Here is a 20,805-nt window from a genome sequence, read left to right as displayed (position 1 = left end):
ATCTCTGTTTCTGGCCATTTTGAGCCTGTAATCGAACACACAAATGCTGATGCTCCAGATACTCAACTAGTCTAAAGGACAGTTTTATTGCTTCTTTAAATCAGGACAACAGTTTATCTGTGCTAACATAATTGCAAAAGGGTTTTCTAATGATCAATTAGTCTTTTAAAATGATAAACTTGGATTAGCTAACATTGGAACACAGGAGTGATGATTTCTGATAATGGGCCTCTGTACGTCTATGTAGATATACAATTTTTAAAAAAATATATATATATATTTTTTAATCAGACGTTTTCAGCTACAACAATCATTTACAACATTGACGTCTACACTGTATTTCTGATCAATTATGTTATTTTAAAAATAGAAAAAAAAGCTTTTCTTTCAAAAACGAGGACATTTCTAAGTGACCCCAAACTTTTGAAGGGTAGTGTACATTTGTACCAGGATCAAGGTTCAATGCATACTGAAATTCCTCACACATCAATAGCTGTCAAGAAAATCAGTGACCATGTAAACTGTTGTGTTTACTGATTTCAGTGGACTGATTGAAATGTTTGAGTCAGGAATGGACGGCAAAAACTATACATGTTGGGTTTAAAAGTAATCCACTGTAGTGCATTTTGTACTTGCATGGGGCTCATTAGGAACTGTTTCCAAACGCTTACTTCCCAGCTCTCTGTTAGACTACACAGTGGCAGCAGTGACTCATGTTTAGAGACTGCAGCAGTCACCATTGTGAGGACTAATTCTGGGAACCACACTTGAACTAGTCATAAACATACTTTTAAAAAGGTAATCTGTATACTCCACACAAGCATTTTAATGGCAACAAAGCGTTTGATAGATTTCCTTTAATCTCATCTTTTGTTTCTGAAACAGTACTGAATCAATCTAATATTATTGAAGAACTACAATTTACAAAACAATATCAATTGTTTGAAACAGATAGCTCAAGTGCCAGTTCCAAGGCTTAATTCCCATAGGTGGGACTAAGCAGAGGAGTGTCCCCCTACCAGTTTGTCCATATGGGTAAACGCCCACCTCTATCTATGGAACAGCATTATGTAAAACTACTCAAACACACAGAGGCCTGGCAGACTTTCATTAGGAATTACATAGTGTACCGAGGAGCAATGTCTCTTACAACTGTCGCTACAGTGGGGATCTATTAATCATTATGACCTTCACTTACTGAGACCTTCCATTATCGTAAAAGAACTGGAGCGTCACCCTGCCTGCAACAACGTACCATACAGTAGTGTAGGAACCGACTGTAGGGAGGAGGCTGTTCTGTGGCACAGGAGAAATGAGCAGCACACAAAGACATGGACATGAACCCATTACAGAAGTGTCCCATTTCCATACAGAATGTACTGTGTGTGTACGCCCTCTCCTTCATTTCTCGAAAGTGGAACTGTTTTGACCCAACATGAACTCAATACTCTATTCAGCGCATGCTTGGCATCTTTAAAGCTGATGTACAGCTGAGAGTGCCCTAGTGCCATTCCATCAATCACTGGGCTGTCAGGGCACAGGGAAAGTACAGAGTAAACTCTTAATTTACAGTTCAGCAATTTAAATCCAATTCCACCTCCAGTTATGAGTGTTGGGTTAAAGGATCTATGGCAACTACTGTGGGACGATGTGGATCCAGCCCATCTAAATATGAATCAACATAGATTACCACCAAGAGGCAGTCAGGATTCAGACAACATGTTACAGAGCACTGGCATCATCTTCCATTGTTAGATAAGGTGTGGCTAAACCCTTGGGAAGAAGATATAGCACCTTGCATAGAAACAATAGCAGCCTAAACAACAGCAATCCACTGGGTGGACAGAAAATGGTGTGTGTACGTTTGTGCGCGTGTGTTTGGGGTGGAGGGGGATTGTTCATTGACTTAAATGCTTTTCACTACACCCATGAGGCCACGTTGACGTTTGTTTGAAAAAGGTACAATCAGATTTTTAAAAATAAAAGAAATCACTAGAGTTACATACATTATACTGTTTTCTGTCAAGGCAATGTCTGGATGGCTGTGTGAGCAATATCTTTCACTTCAGAAAAATGTTACAGATGACTACTATGTTTAAAAATAGAGAACTGTGCAGAGGGCACATAGTAGTCATTATGACTGTTTCAAACGTCGATATCTGCATTTGACATTCAATTAAAGTGCGGTTGAAAGTAATTGACCATTAGAGGGAGATGTGATGCTTCATACCCCTTGTTCTATATTCATCATCAGTAGTAAAACTATTCAAGGTTGAGAAGAAAGTCTATTCAGACATTCACTCTGACATATAATAGACCATATGTTAGGCTATGCTACCAGGAGGTTATTTGCAGTCAAGTTAGTCAAAGGATGCTAGCACCTTCCGGCCTTTCAGGGGTTGAGGGGGTCGGAAGTTGTTCTCCATGCGTTTCCTGTCCTCTTCCTCTTCTCCGTTGAAGAGCAGCATCCTGAACTTTCCCATCTGTGGAGAGATGTTTGGAAACAGACAGAAACACCTTATAGTCAGTCCCTGGCTGCCGTGTCTGAGGGAGGAAAAACACAATAGCCTCTTAAGTAAGAAAGACTTTTCCCTGCTGAGTATCTCCAAAGAATTTCACAATTAAAAAAAGGTCAAAACGTTTCCATCCATGACGTTAATCAGCTCCCAGGGATCAAAGGATTGTGCCCTGGAGTCCTACACGAAGGGCAGCGAAGGAGCAGGGAGGGAGCAGGCTCCCAGGCCCAGCACAGTCAGCCAGGCCAGGAACAGAAGTATGCAGACAGCATGCCGATGGGCCAAAGGTGACATTAATTACGTTTCCCAGTGCCATTGCAAAAAGGCTGAGAACACAAAACAGGGCCAGCTCAGGAGGGGTCCTGGAAGGCATGCAGTCACCTCCCTGGTAAACAGCTTGTTATAATGGCAGTGGTGTAAAGTACCAATGTAGAAATACTTTAAAGTCCTACTAATGTAGTTTTTTTGGGTATCTGTACTTTACTATTTATATTTTTTGACAACTTTTACTTCACTACATTCATAAAGGAAATCATGTATTTTTTACTCAATACATTTTCCTTGACACCCAAAAGTACCCGATGCTTAGCAGGACAGGAAAATAGTCAAATTCACACACTTATCAACAGAACATCCCTGGTCATCCATACTGCCACGCATGCTTCGTTTGTAAATTATGTCTGAAAGTTGGAGTGTGGAGTGTTTCCGTAAATTTTAAAAACAAGAAAATGGTGCCACCTGGTCTGCTTAATGTAAGGCATTTTTTTGTATTTATACTTTTACTTTCGATACGCAAGTATATTTTAAACAAAATACTTTTACACTTTTACTAAAGTAGTATTTTACTGGGTGACTGACTTTTACTTGAATCATTTTCTATTAAGGTATCTTTACTTTTACTCAAGTATGACAGTTGGGTACTTTTTCAACCCCTGTATAATGGAGCAGAGCTGGGCATGCACCCCGACTTCAAACAGTCTACTTCTCCACATCCATAACACAAGATCCCTAAAGCTGTAGCCTGCTTTCTTGATAAAAAAAACAAACAAGAAAAGACGAGATAATCTCTCAGAGTTAATAAATGGGTCTTCAATTAACCATTTAGCTATAGAAGACTGTGGTTTGAATTAATTAGAACTACAAGGCGTAAAGTAAATATTTTAAATTAATGAAATGGGTCTAATAGCCAATTCCACCATTAGAGTAGACAGACTCACCTCTTTTTTCAAGCTATATAAGCACATGCAAGGGATAATTTAGCCTACAGTCATTCGGAGAACATGCACTGCACAGCTACATGGTAAAGGATATCGATGTGTGCGTGACTGTCGAGAGCCCGGAGGGTAATGCCCACTGTTTGAACGGAGCTTAAGCTGTGACACCTGGATACACAAAGAGGTCTTTCACATCTAGGGTTCCCACTTGGATTTCAGCAGGCCATTGCTGCAGCCCGACTGAGTCCACACACACACACACACTCCTCTGGCATCCTCCAATCAAAGCCCTCCGTCTGGAGAAGCCATAGTAACATCATAGACGGTTCAAGGACAAACCCAGCTCACTCACTAACGGTCATAAAGACTTCACATCAATAAGCAACTATATTGATGTTTCAAATCATTAACCATTCACCATGAAAAGAGGAGAGAAATGAATTGGTCTATTGTCAAACAGAAACTGATAAGTAAAAGTATGCCAAGGTTCACTTTGATTGCTCACTCGCAACACTATGGCTACGTTTACACAGGCAGGCCAATTCTGATATTTTTTCACGAATTGGTCTTTTGCGCTATCAGATCTTTTCACACCAAATGTTTTCTAGAGCTGATCTGAAAATTTGTGATTGGTCAAAAGACCAATTAGTGGGAAAAAATATCACATTTGGGCTGCCTGTGTAAACGCAGCCATAGTATTGCAAGTGTGCCATCAAAGTGAACCTTGACATACTTTAACTGATCAATTTCAGTGGTTCAGAAGAATTCAACAGACACTCACACATAAATCAGTAAAAATCTCAGTGCATTTTTTTTTCTTGAACTTTTCTCTGGTGTTGATGGAGGAAGGGCAGAGGAAGGGCAGATGAAGGGCAGAAACCCACCATCAGGGCAGACGCCTGTCATTCAAATGGTTCATCATTTACATCATGGCAAACGCAGTGGTTCACTGTGGTTTCCCTAGGCAAAGACCCCACATTTCCATAAGCAGAGATATCTCCATATTGGTTAGGCCCAGGTAGCACTGATTCACCCCTACCCAGATGGTGAGGGCTCCCACCTGTTTCTCTGAGACTATGATTGGCTCCTTCAGAACGATCCAGGTGACACTCTCGTGAAGAGGGGGAGTGGTCAGGGAACCCGGGTATGTCCAGAAGTGGAGGCTGTTAGGTAGGAGGCACTTTGGATTGAAACCTTTGAAATCTGCAACGCTTCCCTGGGTGCAAATAGAACAAAGAATAGCATGACTAATATGGATTATGCTACACTTAAGATGAGTCTTTGATCAGAGTATCAACATTATCAAGCATATCTTTCAAATGCCCTGTTGAATCATTCTAGTCACTCATCAGGTGATTTGTTCTTTTGCATTATGACTTACCTTAAACTTCACCATGTATAAAGCATCTGTTAGCTTGTGTAAACCTCTGTGTTCATCTCCGATCTGTAAATAAAACACATTCCCTTTTTTTATCTCAACCTTCTAACAGTAGCCCAAACAGATTGTCATATGAGAAAATACGATGCTTCCCATTAACATTCTAAATATACACACAGTAGATTATACACACATTGCCACAATCATATATTGATATGTTTTTTTGACCATCATGTACTGTATGCATACTTGGAGTGCACAAAACATTAGGAACACCTTCCTAATATTGAGTTGCACCCCCTTTTGCCTCCACTGCCATACCCCATTCAAAGGCACTTAAATATTGTCTTGCCCTTCCACAGTCAATCGCACACATGCACAATCCATATCTCAATTGTATCAAGGCTTTAAAATCTTTCTTTAACCTGTCTCCTCTCCTTCATCTACACTGATTGAAGTGGATTTAACAAGTGACATCAATAAGGGATCATTGCTTTCACCTGGATTCACCTGGTCAGTCTCATGGAAAGAGCAGGTTTTCCTAATGTTTTCAGTGTCGACATCAATGTGTTATCAATAAGCTATATTTCATAAACACAAATTATATTTTTATTATTTAAATACATTTTCGATAAAAGTGCGCGCCACATATTTCCCACATGGTCCTGGTATGATTGAACAATTTGCAACACAAACACGTGTGAAATGTTTGGTCCTCTCTGTTCAGACATAATATCATAACATGTTTTTACATTGTTCCTTCAGTGATTGCTGGTCTTCAGTCTAATCCCTGTTAAACAGTCCTGGTGAAGCAGAAAGAGATTCAATTCCAAAGCAATGTACTGGCTGACAGATGAACAGCTGCTGGCTGGTGCCGGGGGAGATCCTCTCACCTCTAAAAAGATGCCAAGGACAGCCAGGCCATCGGGGGCTGCCGCTGCCTCCCCAAATGTCTTGTACTTGTCTGCGTTCCAGTGCACCAGATGTAGCTGCATGAGGAAACAGGGAGGAGGGCCAGCAGGGTTAGGGACAAGCCTGAGACAAGCACCCACATTCAGGGAAACACTGCTTCTTTGTCTCAGGTACTAAACAAACCAGTTACCTAGTTACCTAGAGGTGAACCGAACCAGAGAAAGGAAAACTACTTCTTGGCAAATATAGATGCAGATGTACAACGCATTCAGAAAGTATTCAGACCCCTTGACTTAATCCACATTTTGTTATGTTACAGCATTACTCTAAAAAAAAATATGTTTTTTAAATCCTCAATCTACACACAATACCCTATAATGACAAAGCACATTTTTACAAATGTATTAAAAATCTAAAAAACAGAAATACCTTACTTATATAAATATTCAGACCCTTTGCTCGAGACTCGAAATTGAGCTCGGGTGCATCCTGTATCCATTGATCATCCTTGAGATGTGTCTACAACTTGATTAGAGTCCACCTGTGGTAAATTCAATCGATTGGACATGATTTTAAAAAGGCATACCTGTCTATAAGGTCCCACAGTTGACAGTGCATGTCAGAGCAAAAACCAAGCCATGAGGTCGAAGGAAGTGTCCGTAGAGCTCTAAGACAGGATTGTGTCGAGGCACAGATCTGGGGAAGGGTACCAAAACATTTATGCAGCATTGAAGGTCCCCAAGAACACAGTGGCCTTCGTCATTCTTAAATGGAAGAAGTTTGGAACCACCAAGACTCGTCCTAGAGCAGGTCACCCGGCCAAACTGACCAATCGGGGAAGAAGTGCCTTGGTCAGGGAGGTGACCAAGAACTTGATGGTTCAGAGTTTCTCTGTGGAGATGGGAGAACCTTCCAGAAGGACAACCATCTATGCAGCACTCCATCAATCAGGCCTTTATGGAAGAGTGGCCAGATGGCAGCCACTCCTCAGTAAAAAGGCACATGACAGCCCGCTTGGAGTTTGTCAAAAAGGCACCTAAAGGACTCTGACCATGAGAAACAACTCTTTGGCCTAAATGCAAAGCGTCATGTCTGGAGGAAACCTGGCACCAATCCCTACGGTGAAGCATGGTGGTGGCAGCATTATGCTGTGGGGATGTTTTTCAGCGGCAGGAACTGGGAGACTAGTCAGGATCGAGGGAAAGATGAACGGGGCAAAGTACAAAGAGATCCTTGATGAAAACCTGCTCCAGAGTGCTCAGGACCTCAGACTGGGGTGAAGGTTCACCTGCCAACAGGACAACGGCCCTAAGCACACAACTAAGATAATGCAGGAGTGGCTTTGGGACAAGTGAATGTCCTTGAGTGGCCCAGCCAGAGCCCGGACTTGAACCCGATCGAACATCTCGAGAGACCTGAAAACCTGACAGAGCTTGAGAGGATCTGCAGAGAAGAATGGGATAAACTCTCCAAATACTGGTGTGCCAAGCTTGTAGTGTCATACCCAAGAAGACCCAAGGCTGTAATCGCTGCCAAAGGCATTTCAAAGTACTGAGTAAAGGGTCTGAATACTTATGTAAATTTGATATTTACGTTTTTCTTATAAAATGTGCAAAAATTATTAAGAAATTGTGTGTAGATTGATGATTGTTTAAAAATATATATATATTTTAGAATAAGGCTGCAATGTAACAAAATGTGGAAAAAGTCAAGGGGTCTGAATACTTTCCGAATGTACAGTATGTCGGGGAACATTGGGTTACCTAGGCTCCGTCTGTGTGATTAGGGGGAAACACTCACCTCTGAAGCGTAGGTCTTCCCTGCGACAGTGTGCTCTGAGCCATGGCTGCCCTTCCCGCCCCAGTGGAAGTGGAACTGTTTCAGCCGGTAGGCGTTGTCAAGGGGGCCTGCCCTGAGTACTGTCAGGGCAGAGGACAAGAGACATCAGTCAGCCACTGCCACGCCTCTATGCTCCTATGCCTCTTGTCTAGCATGGTACCACTGCAGAGCACAACACACTAGACAGGCAGGCAAGAACCACCACACACCAGGCCTGGAAGAGCACCTCAACATGGCAACTCCTGCCACTGCTCATTAAATCACTCTCACTAAAGCTGACAGACAGCAGACACTCTGACAGACACATACGGCACCTTGCCCCACAACCACACGGTTTACTACTCTTCCTAATAACTATCTACCTACAGTACTAGAGAGCATTTGGCTAAACAGGTACTGTATTAAAACAACTAGGTCCTCATGAAGGCCTTACTTTACCTGACATGAGACAAATGAGAGTACTTTCAGCCTGCACCCTGATATGCCTAGGATTTGTCCCATCACTAACTGATGTAATTTGAGTGGTGCTGGGGATAAGGTCCCTAGGAGAGACAGTGTCTGAGATGGGCTCTGTTAGTGACAGTGTTGGACAGTTTGTCGCTTTACTGAAGAGTTTCAGGGAGGCCAGGGCAGTAGGTGACAAATTCTGTCTGATACCACTGGAGCCAAGCACACACACACACACTCTACTCATATAAACACACGACATCTTTATGATGGCAGATGAAGAGAATGCCAGAGAGCGGAGTGTCACAAGCTAGGTTTCCTTCCATCTAATTGGCAACAGATTTTTATGCTAATATTCTAAAATCATTTCCCGGCCAAACAGACTTAGTGTTTGTGATGACGTAGTGCACATAAAAAATTACTTTTGGGGGGGGGGGGGGGGGGGGGGGTTGGCCCTAGCCCTCACCCTTCGTTCCAACAGGTCCCAGATGTGCTCAATAGGACTGACATCCGGGCTGTTCGCTGGCCATGGCAGAACATTAACATTCCTGTCTTGCAGGAAATCACGCACAGAACGAGCCATATGGCTGGTGGCATTGTCATGCTGTAGGGTCATGTCAGCATGAGCCTACAGGAAAGGTACCACGAGGGAGGAGGATGTCTTCCCTGTAACGCACAGAGTTGAGATTGCCTGCAATGACAACAAGCTCAGTCCGATGATGCTGTGACACACTGCTTCAGAACATGACGGACCCTCCACCTCCAAATCGATCCAGAGTACAGGCCTTCGTGTAACGCTCATTCCTTCAATGATAAACGCGAATCCGACCATCACCCCTGGTGAGACAAAACCACGACTCGACGGTGGGTTTGTGCCCATAGGCAACATTGTTACCGGTGATGTCTTGTGAGGACCTGTCTTACAACAGGCCTACAAGCCCTCAGTCCAGCCTCCCTCAACCTATTGCGGACAGTCTGATCACTGATGGAGGGATTGTGCGTTCCTGGTGTAACTCGGGCTGTTGTTGTTGCCATCCTGTACCTGTCCCGCAGGTGTGATGTTCAGATGTACCGATCCTGTGCAGGTGTTGTTACACGTGGTCTCCCTGTAGCGCTGTCTTAGGCATCTCACAATCTCACAATACAGACATGGCAATTTATTGCCCTGGCCACATCTGCAGTCCTCATGCCTCCTTGCAGCATGCCTAAGGCACATTCACGCAGATGAGCAGGGACCCTGGGCATCTTTCTTTTGGTGTTTTAAAGTAGAAAAGTCAGTAGAAAGGCCTCTTTAGTGTCCTAAGTTTTCACAACTGAACTTAATTGCCTTCCGTCTGTAAGCTGTTCGTGTCTTAACAACCGTTCCAAAGGTGCATGTTCAATAATTGTTTATGGTTCATTGAACAAGCATGGGAAACAGTGTTTAAACCCTTTACAATGAAGATCTGTGATTTGTAATTTGGATTTTTACGAATTATCTTTGAAAGACAGGGTCCTGAAAAAGGGACATTTCTTTTTTCCTGGGAGAGATATATTTATAAATATATATATTTTTTTTTTTTACACACTTATTTTGCTATGTCAGTGTGCATTTGTTGTCATACTGGTGGCGGTTATTAAAATGAAATAAGTAAATTATTTGATGAGTTCATAAAAAATAATGACATTAATGATTGTTTTATCATTATTTAGGCTATTTTGTCTTGAACCTTATGGTCTATCTACTAGAAATGCATGGACAATATGGAGACCGATATATATATATATACACATTTTTAAAATATTAATGTAAAAGTTACCAAAAGTTACAATAGATTGGCCTATTTTTCTGTTATTTACCAAAACGACCTTCTTGCCCTTTGTGCTGTTGTCTGTGCCCAATAATGTGCGTACCATGTTGTGTTGCTATCATGTTGCGTTGTCATGTGTTGCTGCCATGCTGTTGTTGTCTTAGGTCTCTATGCAGTGTTGTGGTGTCTCTCATCGTGATGTGTGTTTTGTCCTATATTTTTATTTTGTTTTTTTTTATTTCATCAGTAGCCTAATAAACTGCATGCTTTCCTGAGTTGTAGTGGGAGGACCACACAACATAATATATGCGTGACTCCAAGTTTGCTTCGATAGGATGGTTTCTAGATCAATATTTGCACAAAGATATTTCCGCCATTTCTCGCATAATACATTTGACCTACAAACAAAGATCACACCATGTCAAATGGACAAATTGTTTGTTGACATTTATAAAAAATAAAAATAAAAATCCATGCGTCAAATAATTCATCCGCATGAAATGGTTGGGCGGATAAGAATGGCACCTTGGTAATGTGTGCTTTAGAGCATGTTCATACGTTTCCTGAGGTAATGATACACTAGGCATGTACACACATGTACAAAAAGGTACACACACACACAGGCGAGAGGACACAACCACAAAAGGGAAAAAGGACAAAATGGGCATGCCTAGGTGATGAAACTTCTAATCAGCTCCTGATGGTGAAAGTATAGGGAAGCCTATCCATCGTAAGACCATGTCATGCAGAGTGGAACTTCTTTGTTTGGTTTCTGTACATTTGTTTTTCATAGTGATCTGCACCTTAGCCAAACAGCCGCACTTTTTTGAGACAGAAAACAAAAATCAGTTGTGGCTTGTATTTTCCTTTTGAGGGAGGGCCTTTTTCAAATGAAATGGATTTGTCACATGCTTCGTAAACAACTGGTGTAGACTAACAGTGAAATGCTTACTTACGGGCCTTTCCAAACAATGTAGAGAGAGAAAACAAACAGAACAATAATAAGGAAAAAATACACAAGTAACAATAAGTTGGCTATATACACAGGGTACGAGTACCAAGTTGATGTGCAGGGGTACGAAATCACTGAGGTAGAACGCCTTTTTGTTAAGATCGAACACCTTTTTGTTGTACAGTAGGTGTTCAGTTACCACTTTTCAAAATACAAGCCCCAACTTATTTGGTTGTCATTCTATTCAAACCGTTGTTTCCCATGACCTATTCATGCCACAGAAGCAAAGTGTCTCTCCCCATTTCTTATTTGTCTATGACTTTGTTAACTTCGACTGTCAGTTTAAAAACAGATGTGACACAACCATGAAGATTACCTGATGTGGTCAGATGTCTGCTCTGGCAGACAGACACTCCTACAGTTAAATACTGGCTTCACTATATCCACCAAAACACATCTCACTGAATCATACCGTCCAGTAGGAGTGGCCTTAATGATATACAAATGTAGGTGGTCTATCCATCAACCACATTTTGATGGTGGCTGTGAAGGAGTATGCAAATCCAAAACATATTTTGAATGGATAATATTTAACATTTGAGGTTTCCTGGCAGTAAAAGTAAATGCTTTGTCATTTAGGGCATTAGGCTTCCACAATCTACTTCACTGCTCAGAATGGACGAAGGTAGAGCATCTGTTGTCACTGAACTTTAAATTGATCTGCATATGTAGGTAGGATTGATTGGTATAGGTAGGACTGCAGCCACTAAACACGTGTCACATGTGCATGCAAGGGTGGTGGTTATAGCATGATAGTACTACTACACAGTACCCGTAACATAATGGTGTCCCCTTACCAATACAGTGGTTGTGTTGGCTAATGTCAAAGTCATGAGTGATAAAGGTGCCCAGAAACAACCACCCACCAGAGTGATATACAGTGATAAATACCTCCTGGGCTGGGTGACTTTCACACTCAGTCAAAGTTGAAGGGTCGATGATCGAATCTGAAACAATACTGTAACTCAATATTGCTTGTATTTATGTCCGCATTTTCTCTGTGAGAGAGGATTTCCACTCAGGGATGATTATATGGTCTTCAAAGGATCTCTTCATCCTCTGTTGCTGTTACCTGTTTTGTCATCGGTGTCATCAAACTCTACGGTCACAGAGTGGCCGTTGTTGCAGATGTTGATTGAGTTGCAGTGGTCGTAGGAGACGAATATGGGAGGCAGGCTGGCATCGTATACAGTGTCCTCAGGAACTATGTCTATGGGAGACTGGCGATTGCCCTGGGCGATGGGGTAGTCTTTGTGCCATGCATCTGGACCTTAGAAACAAAGACGGTCAGAGCTGGACATGACATTATGTAAAGAAAGGAGATAAGATCCATTAATTCACCATTTTATAAAAACTGAAGAAAGCCACGACATTCTCAATTTCACACCAGGACATAACATTTTAGGTTGCTGCATCAATCAACACACTGATCATAGGCCCCAATACCTTAACAATACTGATAGACTCCTAGAATTCAAAGACTTGCTAAAACCTGCTTGTTGAATAGATGGCTAAATAAGGTGGCATGCAGGTTAAGTATAATTGGGCTAATCTCGTAGAGTTACTGTTTCTCTCAACGTTAGCACTATTGTCTGAGAATGTCAATGCGAGATCCCCACCCAGAACGCAGTAAACCAGAATAAATACATATATTTTTTTAATTAGCCAATCAGTCACCTGTCGATTCTTAATAAAAGGTCCGATGCAGACATAGTTCAAAACATGGATGTGATTATAGACTATTGCCAATAGAAACGTATTTAATCAAATATGCATTCAGTCTTGCAGAGACAAATGCAGTCTTTCCCGAATGCCTGTCACTCGCAGCGCATGAGCGTCCCCAAACAAGGTCAACGCTGCGATACGGTGTGTTCTACAGTAGCTTACATAGTGATGCTCTCCCAGGTTGGTAGGTTTACTTACCATCCTGCTCTCCGTATCCCCAGTGATGCCCTGTCATTGCGAGGATTCCGCTTAGATTCACCTTATCTATATGCTGACTGACTCTCGACTCACAGCCCAGACGGTACGAAATGATGGGATAAATGGCGTGCCGAAAATGAAGTGCTGGTGTGTGAGCAGTGTTGATGAAGACTGGGAGTGGAGGTTGGGAAGGATGATCAGGTGGCGACGAATGGCAATCGTAATGATACTTTCTTGCCACGCCCCCTTTTCAATTACCTCGCTTGATTTCTGTTTATTGTACTTCAAAACATCTAAAGAAAGACCTCTCATTTATGATAATTAGACCTATTACAGCAGCCAATTAAGATACACTTTCCTCTGAACTAACGAAATAACATGTATCACAACATGTTTTTAATGATAATGCATGGCACATATTTCAATGGGTATAGTGTTGTTTTGCTTTTCCAGCTTAAACCCATAACTAATATTTATGATTATATAACCAATATTTAAAAAGTCGCATCTAAAAGAACACATCACATCTTACTATAATATGTAATTCAAAATTCAAATTCCTTGATTAGTCTGAACGGGTGATGCAACTGTGGCAGAATTAATGAATTACATTTTGCGCAAGTTTGAATCGATTGAATGTTCACTACTACTCCCTCTGGTGGTCAACTGTAGTTAAATCGAAAGTGCAGCTTTGAATTTACAACTGCGTTCAATCACTTGTCTCTCTATCGAATCATCGAATGAAGCTATCAAATTAACCGGTGGGGTTCTCCAAGCGGACCATGGCAGTTACTAAAGCTTCTAAAGACCAGAAATACGATAGACAATTGAGGTATGTAAAGCTAGAAATTATGTGAAAATTATACAGTTATTTGTTAAACCTAAATCGTTGCATGAGTTAGACATATCTCCACTGACAAATTGCAGCTAGTTAACGTAGTTATGCTAGCAAGCCCGTAACGTTAACTGACTTATTATTGATAGTGTATTCTCTTGGCCTAACGTTAACTATGCCAACCAACCAGCATGCTTTAAAAGTATTATAGCTAGCTACTGTAGCTAGTCTTCATTGACATGCTAGTTAGCTGTCCTGTTACAGTCAGTGGTTAGCTGTCTGCTATAGCTTCTAGCCACCTAATTTACTTTCAACAACACCAGCCAGAATTGGTGTCGTTCATTGACTGAATCTCAAAAAGGTTCCTTGTTCTCGTCTATGTACCATACCAGATGAGATGTGATAATAGCTCAATAACAAGGCATTGAAGATGACAAGGAGATTGGCAACATGCCGGTGTTATGATGGCCTGTACTCCATTTCAGATTGTGGGGAGACCATGGCCAAGAAGAACTTGAAAATGCACACGTATGCCTGATCAATTCCACAGCATCTGGGACTGAAATACTCAAGAACCTTGTGCTTCCAGGTAAATATTTCAATATTTGATACTAGAAAAGACCGATGACCAGGAGTGGGAAAACACTGCTCTAATGGAATGCATGAGTAGGCTAGCCTTCCTAAGCTAGTTGCTCTCTTCATCAGGCATTGGAGCGTTCACTATTGTAGATGGACACACAGTCTCCGGGGAAGACGTCGGAAATAAGTAAGAACGTGATAGGCCTATTGTTTATCATCTCATTGAAGCGCTTTTGATCTTAATCTTAAAATGTTTTATACAATATACTGTCTTCATCTTTAACTTCCTTTTCTACTCAGCTTTTTTCTGAGCAACAACAGCATAGGAAGGGTAAACGATTATGCTATTCTACTCTATCAATATCTTAGCTCTACCTGTATGCAGTATGTCATAACAAGTCTTTTGGGATGGTGTGTTTTCCAGAACCGAGCCCAGGCTGCCACAGAGCTGCTACAGGAGCTGAACACTGATGTATCTGGCAACTTTGTGGAGGAGGTTTGTGTTTTCAACTATGAGCAGTAGATCAGTTCTTCCTGAAGAGGGCTGTCACAGCTTTCCCTGCACAGATCCTCAGGGTATAGCGGTAGATCTGTGTTAAATCCGATCAAGGTGTAGATTTACTATGACGCTGCACTGGTTGACTAGCCATTGATGGGTCTCATTTCCCGCAAAGTGCACTTCTTTATCTGAATGTATTGATTGCTGAGTGTTATAAAACAAGCAGAGCACTTATAGTAGATCAGTCTTGTTTGTCAAACTCTTATTGTGATCTGGTATTTTATTTTCCATTATAGAGCCCTGAAAAGCTCTTGGACAACGACCCAGAGTTCTTCCACAGATTTACCCTGGTGATTGGTGTCCAGCTGCCTGAAAGGTGCTATTCATCCTCTTATTCTTACACATTTATTTATGGACATACACCACTGTTCAAAAGTTTTGGGGTCACTTAGAAATGTCCTTATTCTTGAAAGAAAAGTACATGTTTCATCCATTAAAATTGATCAGAAATACAGTATAGATGTTGTAAATGACTATTGTAGCTGGAAACGGCAGATTTTTTTATGGAATATTTACATAGACGTACAGAGGCCCATCATCAGCAACCATCAGTCCTGTGTTCCAATGGCATGTTGTGTTAGCTAATCCAAGTTTATCATTTTAAAAGGCTAATTGATCATTAGAAAACCCTTTTGCAATTATGTTAGCACAGCTGAAAACTGTTGTCCTGATTTAAAGAAGCAATAAAACTGGCCATCTTTAGACTAGTTGAGTATCTGGAGCATCAGCATTTGTGGGTTCGATTACAGGCTCAAAATGGCCAGAAACAGAGACCTTTCTTCCGTAACTCGTCAGTCTATTCTTGTTCTGAGAAATGAAGGCTATTCCATGTGAGAAATTTCCAAGAAACTGAAGATCTCGTCCAACGCTGTGTACTACTCCCTTCACAGAACAGCGCAAACTCTGTCTAACCAGAATAGAAAGAAGAGTGCTAGGCCTCGTTGCGCAACTGAGCAAGAGGACAAGTACATTGGCGTGTCTAGTTTGAGAAACATGCCTCACAGGTCCTCAACTGGAAGCTTAATTAAATAGTACCCACAAAACACCAGTCTCAACGTCAACAGTGAAGAGGCGACTCCGGGATGCTGGCCTTCTAGGCAGAGTTCCTCTATCCAGTCTCTGTGTTATTTTGGCCATCTTAATCTGTTATTTTTATTGGCCAGGCTTAGATATGGCTTTTTCTTTGCAACTCTGCCTAGAAGGCCAGCATCCCGGAGTCGCCTCTTCACTGTTGACGTTGAGACTGGTGTTTTGCGGGTACTATTTAATGAATAGTACAGTAGTCATTTACAACTTTAACAATGTCTACACTGTATTTCTGATCAATTTGATATTATCTTAATGGACAAAATGTGATATTCTTTCAATAACAAGGACATTTCTAAGTGACCCCAAACTTTTGAACAGTAGTGTATATTTCAAATGAAGTGTTTTTATTTGGTATTTGTGATAGTCTTACAAAGTAACATCAAATATATATATTTTTAAACATTCTCTTGTCATGTAAATGATTTTGTTTTTATTTTCACAGCACGTGTTTGAGACTGGGGTCAGTGTTGTGGAATGCAAACATACCTTTCCTGGTGTGTAGAACGTATGGCCTCGTCGGTTACATGAGGCTAGTAGTGAAGGAGCACACAGGTATGGTCAACTCTTGTGAGTCACGCATGTATTGCTGTATCTGTAGTAATGGTGACAAGCACTCAAGGTCAGTGTTCTCTTGCAGTAAATCGAAGACACTCAAACAAGCTGTTTGCAATCACTCCCTCTAGTGATTGAGTCTCATCCAGACAATGCCTTGGAGGACCTGAGGCTTGACCAACCTTTTGCAGAGCTCAAGAACCACATCCAGTCCTACGACTTGGAGGGAATGGGGAAGAAGGTGTGTTTGGGTGTTTTTTTTGTGTGTTTTCTTTTTAGGCCACTGTTGTGTTTTGTATTTTAGTTGTAATTTTGTCCTCACTGGTTCATGTATTTTCTTACGCTCTTGTGTTATGCAGGATCACAGTCATACACCATGGATCATCATTGTTGCCAAATACCTAGAAAAGTGGTTCAGTGAGGTAATACTTCTGTGACCAACAACCAAAGGCAGATTCTACAGCAACCTATGATGTGCAAGAGAGCTGAAAATTGAATACATCTTTTTTTTTCTAGCACAATTTTCAGTTCCCGAAGAACTACAAAGAGAAGGAGGCCTTCAAACAGCTTATACGGCAAGGTATTTCATTTCACAGATTTTTCTTGTCTTCATTTGTATTTTTACGTTTTCACAGAATTTTAGTTGTCTACAGACACTATCTTATCCAGATTATGCCTGACTGTATATGGTTTGTGTTCTCATGATACTTGGTTTCTTTAGGAATCCTGAAGAGTGAGAAGGGAACTCCTGAGGATGAGGAGAACTTTGAGGAGGCCATCAAGAACGTCAACACAGCCCTTAACCCCACCAAGGTGGCTCTTCTCATACCGCACCCCTAAACCCCCTCACTCCTTTCAGCCGTATTATGTTAATCCGTGCTGCTGGTTGCACGAGATCACTGGAAGTTGCTACTCTTGTCAACTTTGCTAACTCCACTCTCACCTCTCTGTAGATTTCAAGTGGCGTTGACGACATATTCAATGGAGAGCAATGCAATGACATTACATCACAGGTGAATCTAAATATGACACGTCTACTCGGGCCTTGATCGAAGCATCCTGTGAATGATTTATTTGTAGGTTTAATGCATGACTGGTTGTTCTGTCTTTCTCTGCTTTACGCAGACTCCAGCCTTCTGGGTGATGACGCGAGCAGTGAGGGAGTTTGTGCACAACGACGGTGGCGGAAACCTACCTGTGCGTGGCTCCATTCCAGACATGATTGCGGACTCAGAGAAATTCATCAACCTCCAGAATATGTAGGTAGTGATAATTATATTATTAATTTATATGGCAAGCAGCCAGCCGCCGGTTTAATTAAAAAGTCAGTTGCTGTATGAGTTAATTGCGAGCACAGCTCAATGCTTGTAATGTGGGGCATATCAAGGAGAGGACAGTCATTGTATAATAAACCATAAACCAATGTCCATAGCTAAATGGTAGAATTGTATGTGCCAAACCATATGACGCTGCGATTTCCACTGTTGTTTACGATTTCCTGTGCCTTAACCTTATTTCCCGAACACAAGGTATGCTTTGTGCTGGCATGATCATCATAGTCCTGGCCTGGGCATTAATGCAGGCATATGTTTTCAGTTATAGAGAGAAGGCAATGCAAGATGCTTCCGTCGTGTCTAAGCATGTGGAGTCTCTCCTGCAGTCTGTTGGAAAGGTATGTGAAACTTTATTCTGTAGTGTCAGGGATATTTAATCTCATGCAATGTCAAAATGCATAGTAACTCTCCTGCAGTAGTACTTGTGCAGCAGTAGGGCTGTGTAAGGATCAACATTTTATTACCTTTGATAGATTGTAAAAAGGTTTGATTTCTGATATTATCTAGTTAATTGGATTGACTTCTGTCTTTTCTCTTGCTAAAGCCCTCAGAGAGCATATCTGAGCAGGACATCAAACTATTCTGTGAGTATTCCGACAAGTACACACACAACCATAATGTGAACAGGACACGTAATATGGCAGGAATGTAAATTGAATACTCTAACTCATTTAACAGTAACTCAAAGCGTCATGTCAGTCAGGTGTTGTTTGTCATACAGTAGTGTGGCTGCACTTTGATGAACCCATGATGAAAGGGAACACTGCAGTAGGTTGAGCCCTGTGCTGTGTGTTTCGGTCTGCAGGTAAGAACGCTGCCTTCCTGAGGGTGGTGCGCTGCAGGTCTCTGGCTGAAGAATACAGCGTGGAGACGGTCAATAAAGATGCGATCAGTAAGTTCAACACCGTACAGACGCCCACCTTGACTTGGCCTATTCTGTTTTTGAGTCCCTTTGATTTTGTGTGTTGGTAGTGTGTACTAAGATTCTGTTCTCTCTCCTCAGCCTCCTGCATGGACAGTGCAGATGGGGAGATGGTGTTGTACCTTATGTTGCGCTCTGTGGACCGTTTCTATCAGCAGCATTCCCGCTACCCAGGTACGGCTAGGCTGGCGTAGTTCTGCCCCCAACACAACTGTGTCACTCACAACCTGGCACACAGCGTAACTAAACTGTGTTCCGCAATGTTAAACTGCCCATCTCCAGATATGTGATATGTTCTTCCTCCTTTTTGAAGGTGTCTACAATTATCAAGTAGAAGAAGACATTAGCAAGTTGAAGCTGTGTGTGAACAGCCTTCTGCAGGAGTACAGCCTGAACGTCAATGTGAAAGATGACTACATCCACGAGTTGTATGTATTGTGCATAGTGTCCAGTCAAATGTTCTCTGCAGAGAGAATGGTCATTTTACAGCCCACTGCAAAACCTCCCTACAGTTTTTGTGTTTATATTTGTAATTTCGCCAGAATATTTCCATTAACTGTAAAATGGGTATGAGGTTATCATCAAGGAGAGGAACATGATTAAATAATCTACATGTCATTTCACTTTGCTCTTCGACAGCTGTCGCTATGGTGCTTCTGAGCCACACACAGTGGCATCCTTTTTGGGAGGTGAGTTCTACAGGACTTGGATCCTATTATGGTCTAGTATCCTCGTGCTATATTTGTTATGGGATAAACATTTTGTTTACTTGGAGTTGGTCCAAATGTACCGTTTTCAATGTGTTTCCTTAGGATCTGCTGCACAAGAGGCCATCAAAATCATCACTCGTCAGTTTGTTCCCTTCAACAATACATTCATCTACAATGCCATGTCCCAGACAACTGCCACGTTTCAGCTGTAGAAAAATCTATTTTCCTCCTTAATGACATGCACTTAACCCCTCTGTAAATTATATGAATGGAATGTTGCAGCGCAGTAGCAGTGATAACTGAACGTTTGTGTAGTTGGAACACTTTGTTCATACTGTATGTTTCCACCAATTATTATTATGTTGTGGCTGAAAGAAAGAGGAAGTTCTGATGGACTGTTTCCGATTACTTTTCAATGTTTGTGTTCTGGCTGGTTTATTCTCACACATTAAGTGTTGTACCTATTAGTACATTTGAATAATTTACCAGCCAAATTCGAACCATTCAAGAAATGTCCCAGGGTTTGAATGATTTCCTCTGAAGATATCCTGCACTGAACAGACAAGGAAGTTTGAGGTAAATGCATGTGGTGTACCTGTACATTAGGTACCCAAGGAACTCTGATTGTGCTCCAACATCTTGCGCCCTGATGGGCAACAGTCTGGACATGGTACTTTACATGGCCAGCAGTAGGGGTCACATTGTCCTGTCCAAATCAAAATGAGCTGACTATCATGTGAGCTTCATGATGAACAAGCAAAATTGCTACCCTAATTTGCCCAAAGTTGACTGATTGGGCTCAATTCCCAAGACATTGGCCTGATGGTGGAAAAAAATGTGTTACCTTTTCCTGTTGACTGGTAGAATAACCCCAACATGACAATCGTCTCTATATGCAAAACAATAAAAAATCCTCTTAAGAGCTGTGTAATATGTTGTTTTGGTTCCTTCCCCAGTTCAGATTATAGAGCATTGGTGGAGTGGTGTTTGTCACAAAATGCAGTGTGTGTTCTGTGGTGAGCAGGCACTCTGCTGACTACACACTTGGAGCAGAAACTCATCATAAAGATTTCTTGGGAGTATGGCTGTTTCCTCCCCCCAATTAATAAACAATGCTCTGTATTTTGTTGCAGCACATAAATTCCTGCATAGTTCATTTATATATATATATTTATATAAACCCATTCTGATTAC

The 20,805-nt window shown here is 41.5% G+C and overlaps 2 protein-coding genes across 2 annotated transcripts; one reads left to right on the top strand and one right to left on the bottom strand.

Annotated features, from left to right (window-relative positions):
* Positions 1-423: 423 nt before the first annotated feature.
* Positions 424-13,232, bottom strand: LOC110526286 (carbonic anhydrase 7). Its single transcript, XM_021607114.2, has 7 exons — positions 13,032-13,232; positions 12,181-12,378; positions 7,821-7,939; positions 6,002-6,097; positions 5,112-5,174; positions 4,791-4,946; positions 424-2,483 (listed from the first exon to the last, which is right to left on the bottom strand). Exons 1-7 carry the CDS (start codon positions 13,066-13,068, stop codon positions 2,361-2,363), a joined length of 792 nt encoding a protein of 263 aa, XP_021462789.2. The 5' UTR covers positions 13,069-13,232; the 3' UTR covers positions 424-2,360.
* A 438-nt stretch (positions 13,233-13,670) lies between these two features.
* Positions 13,671-20,542, top strand: LOC110526285 (NEDD8-activating enzyme E1 regulatory subunit). The gene is made up of 20 exons (XM_021607112.2): positions 13,671-13,863; positions 14,352-14,455; positions 14,572-14,632; positions 14,746-14,776; positions 14,870-14,941; positions 15,241-15,320; positions 16,536-16,645; positions 16,777-16,886; positions 17,005-17,067; positions 17,162-17,225; positions 17,367-17,458; positions 17,599-17,658; positions 17,771-17,904; positions 18,242-18,317; positions 18,524-18,563; positions 18,785-18,871; positions 18,983-19,075; positions 19,215-19,329; positions 19,541-19,590; positions 19,714-20,542. The coding sequence occupies exons 1-20, from the start codon at positions 13,814-13,816 to the stop codon at positions 19,821-19,823; spliced, it is 1,602 nt and encodes a 533-aa protein (XP_021462787.1). The 5' UTR covers positions 13,671-13,813; the 3' UTR covers positions 19,824-20,542.
* Positions 20,543-20,805: the final 263 nt, after the last annotated feature.

This window comes from Oncorhynchus mykiss, chromosome 6 (genome assembly GCF_013265735.2).
Source record: "Oncorhynchus mykiss isolate Arlee chromosome 6, USDA_OmykA_1.1, whole genome shotgun sequence".
In the NCBI taxonomy this organism is placed as follows: domain Eukaryota; kingdom Metazoa; phylum Chordata; class Actinopteri; order Salmoniformes; family Salmonidae; genus Oncorhynchus; species Oncorhynchus mykiss.
Note: the sequence above shows the minus strand (reverse complement) of the source record. Positions and strands in the feature narration are given on the sequence as shown.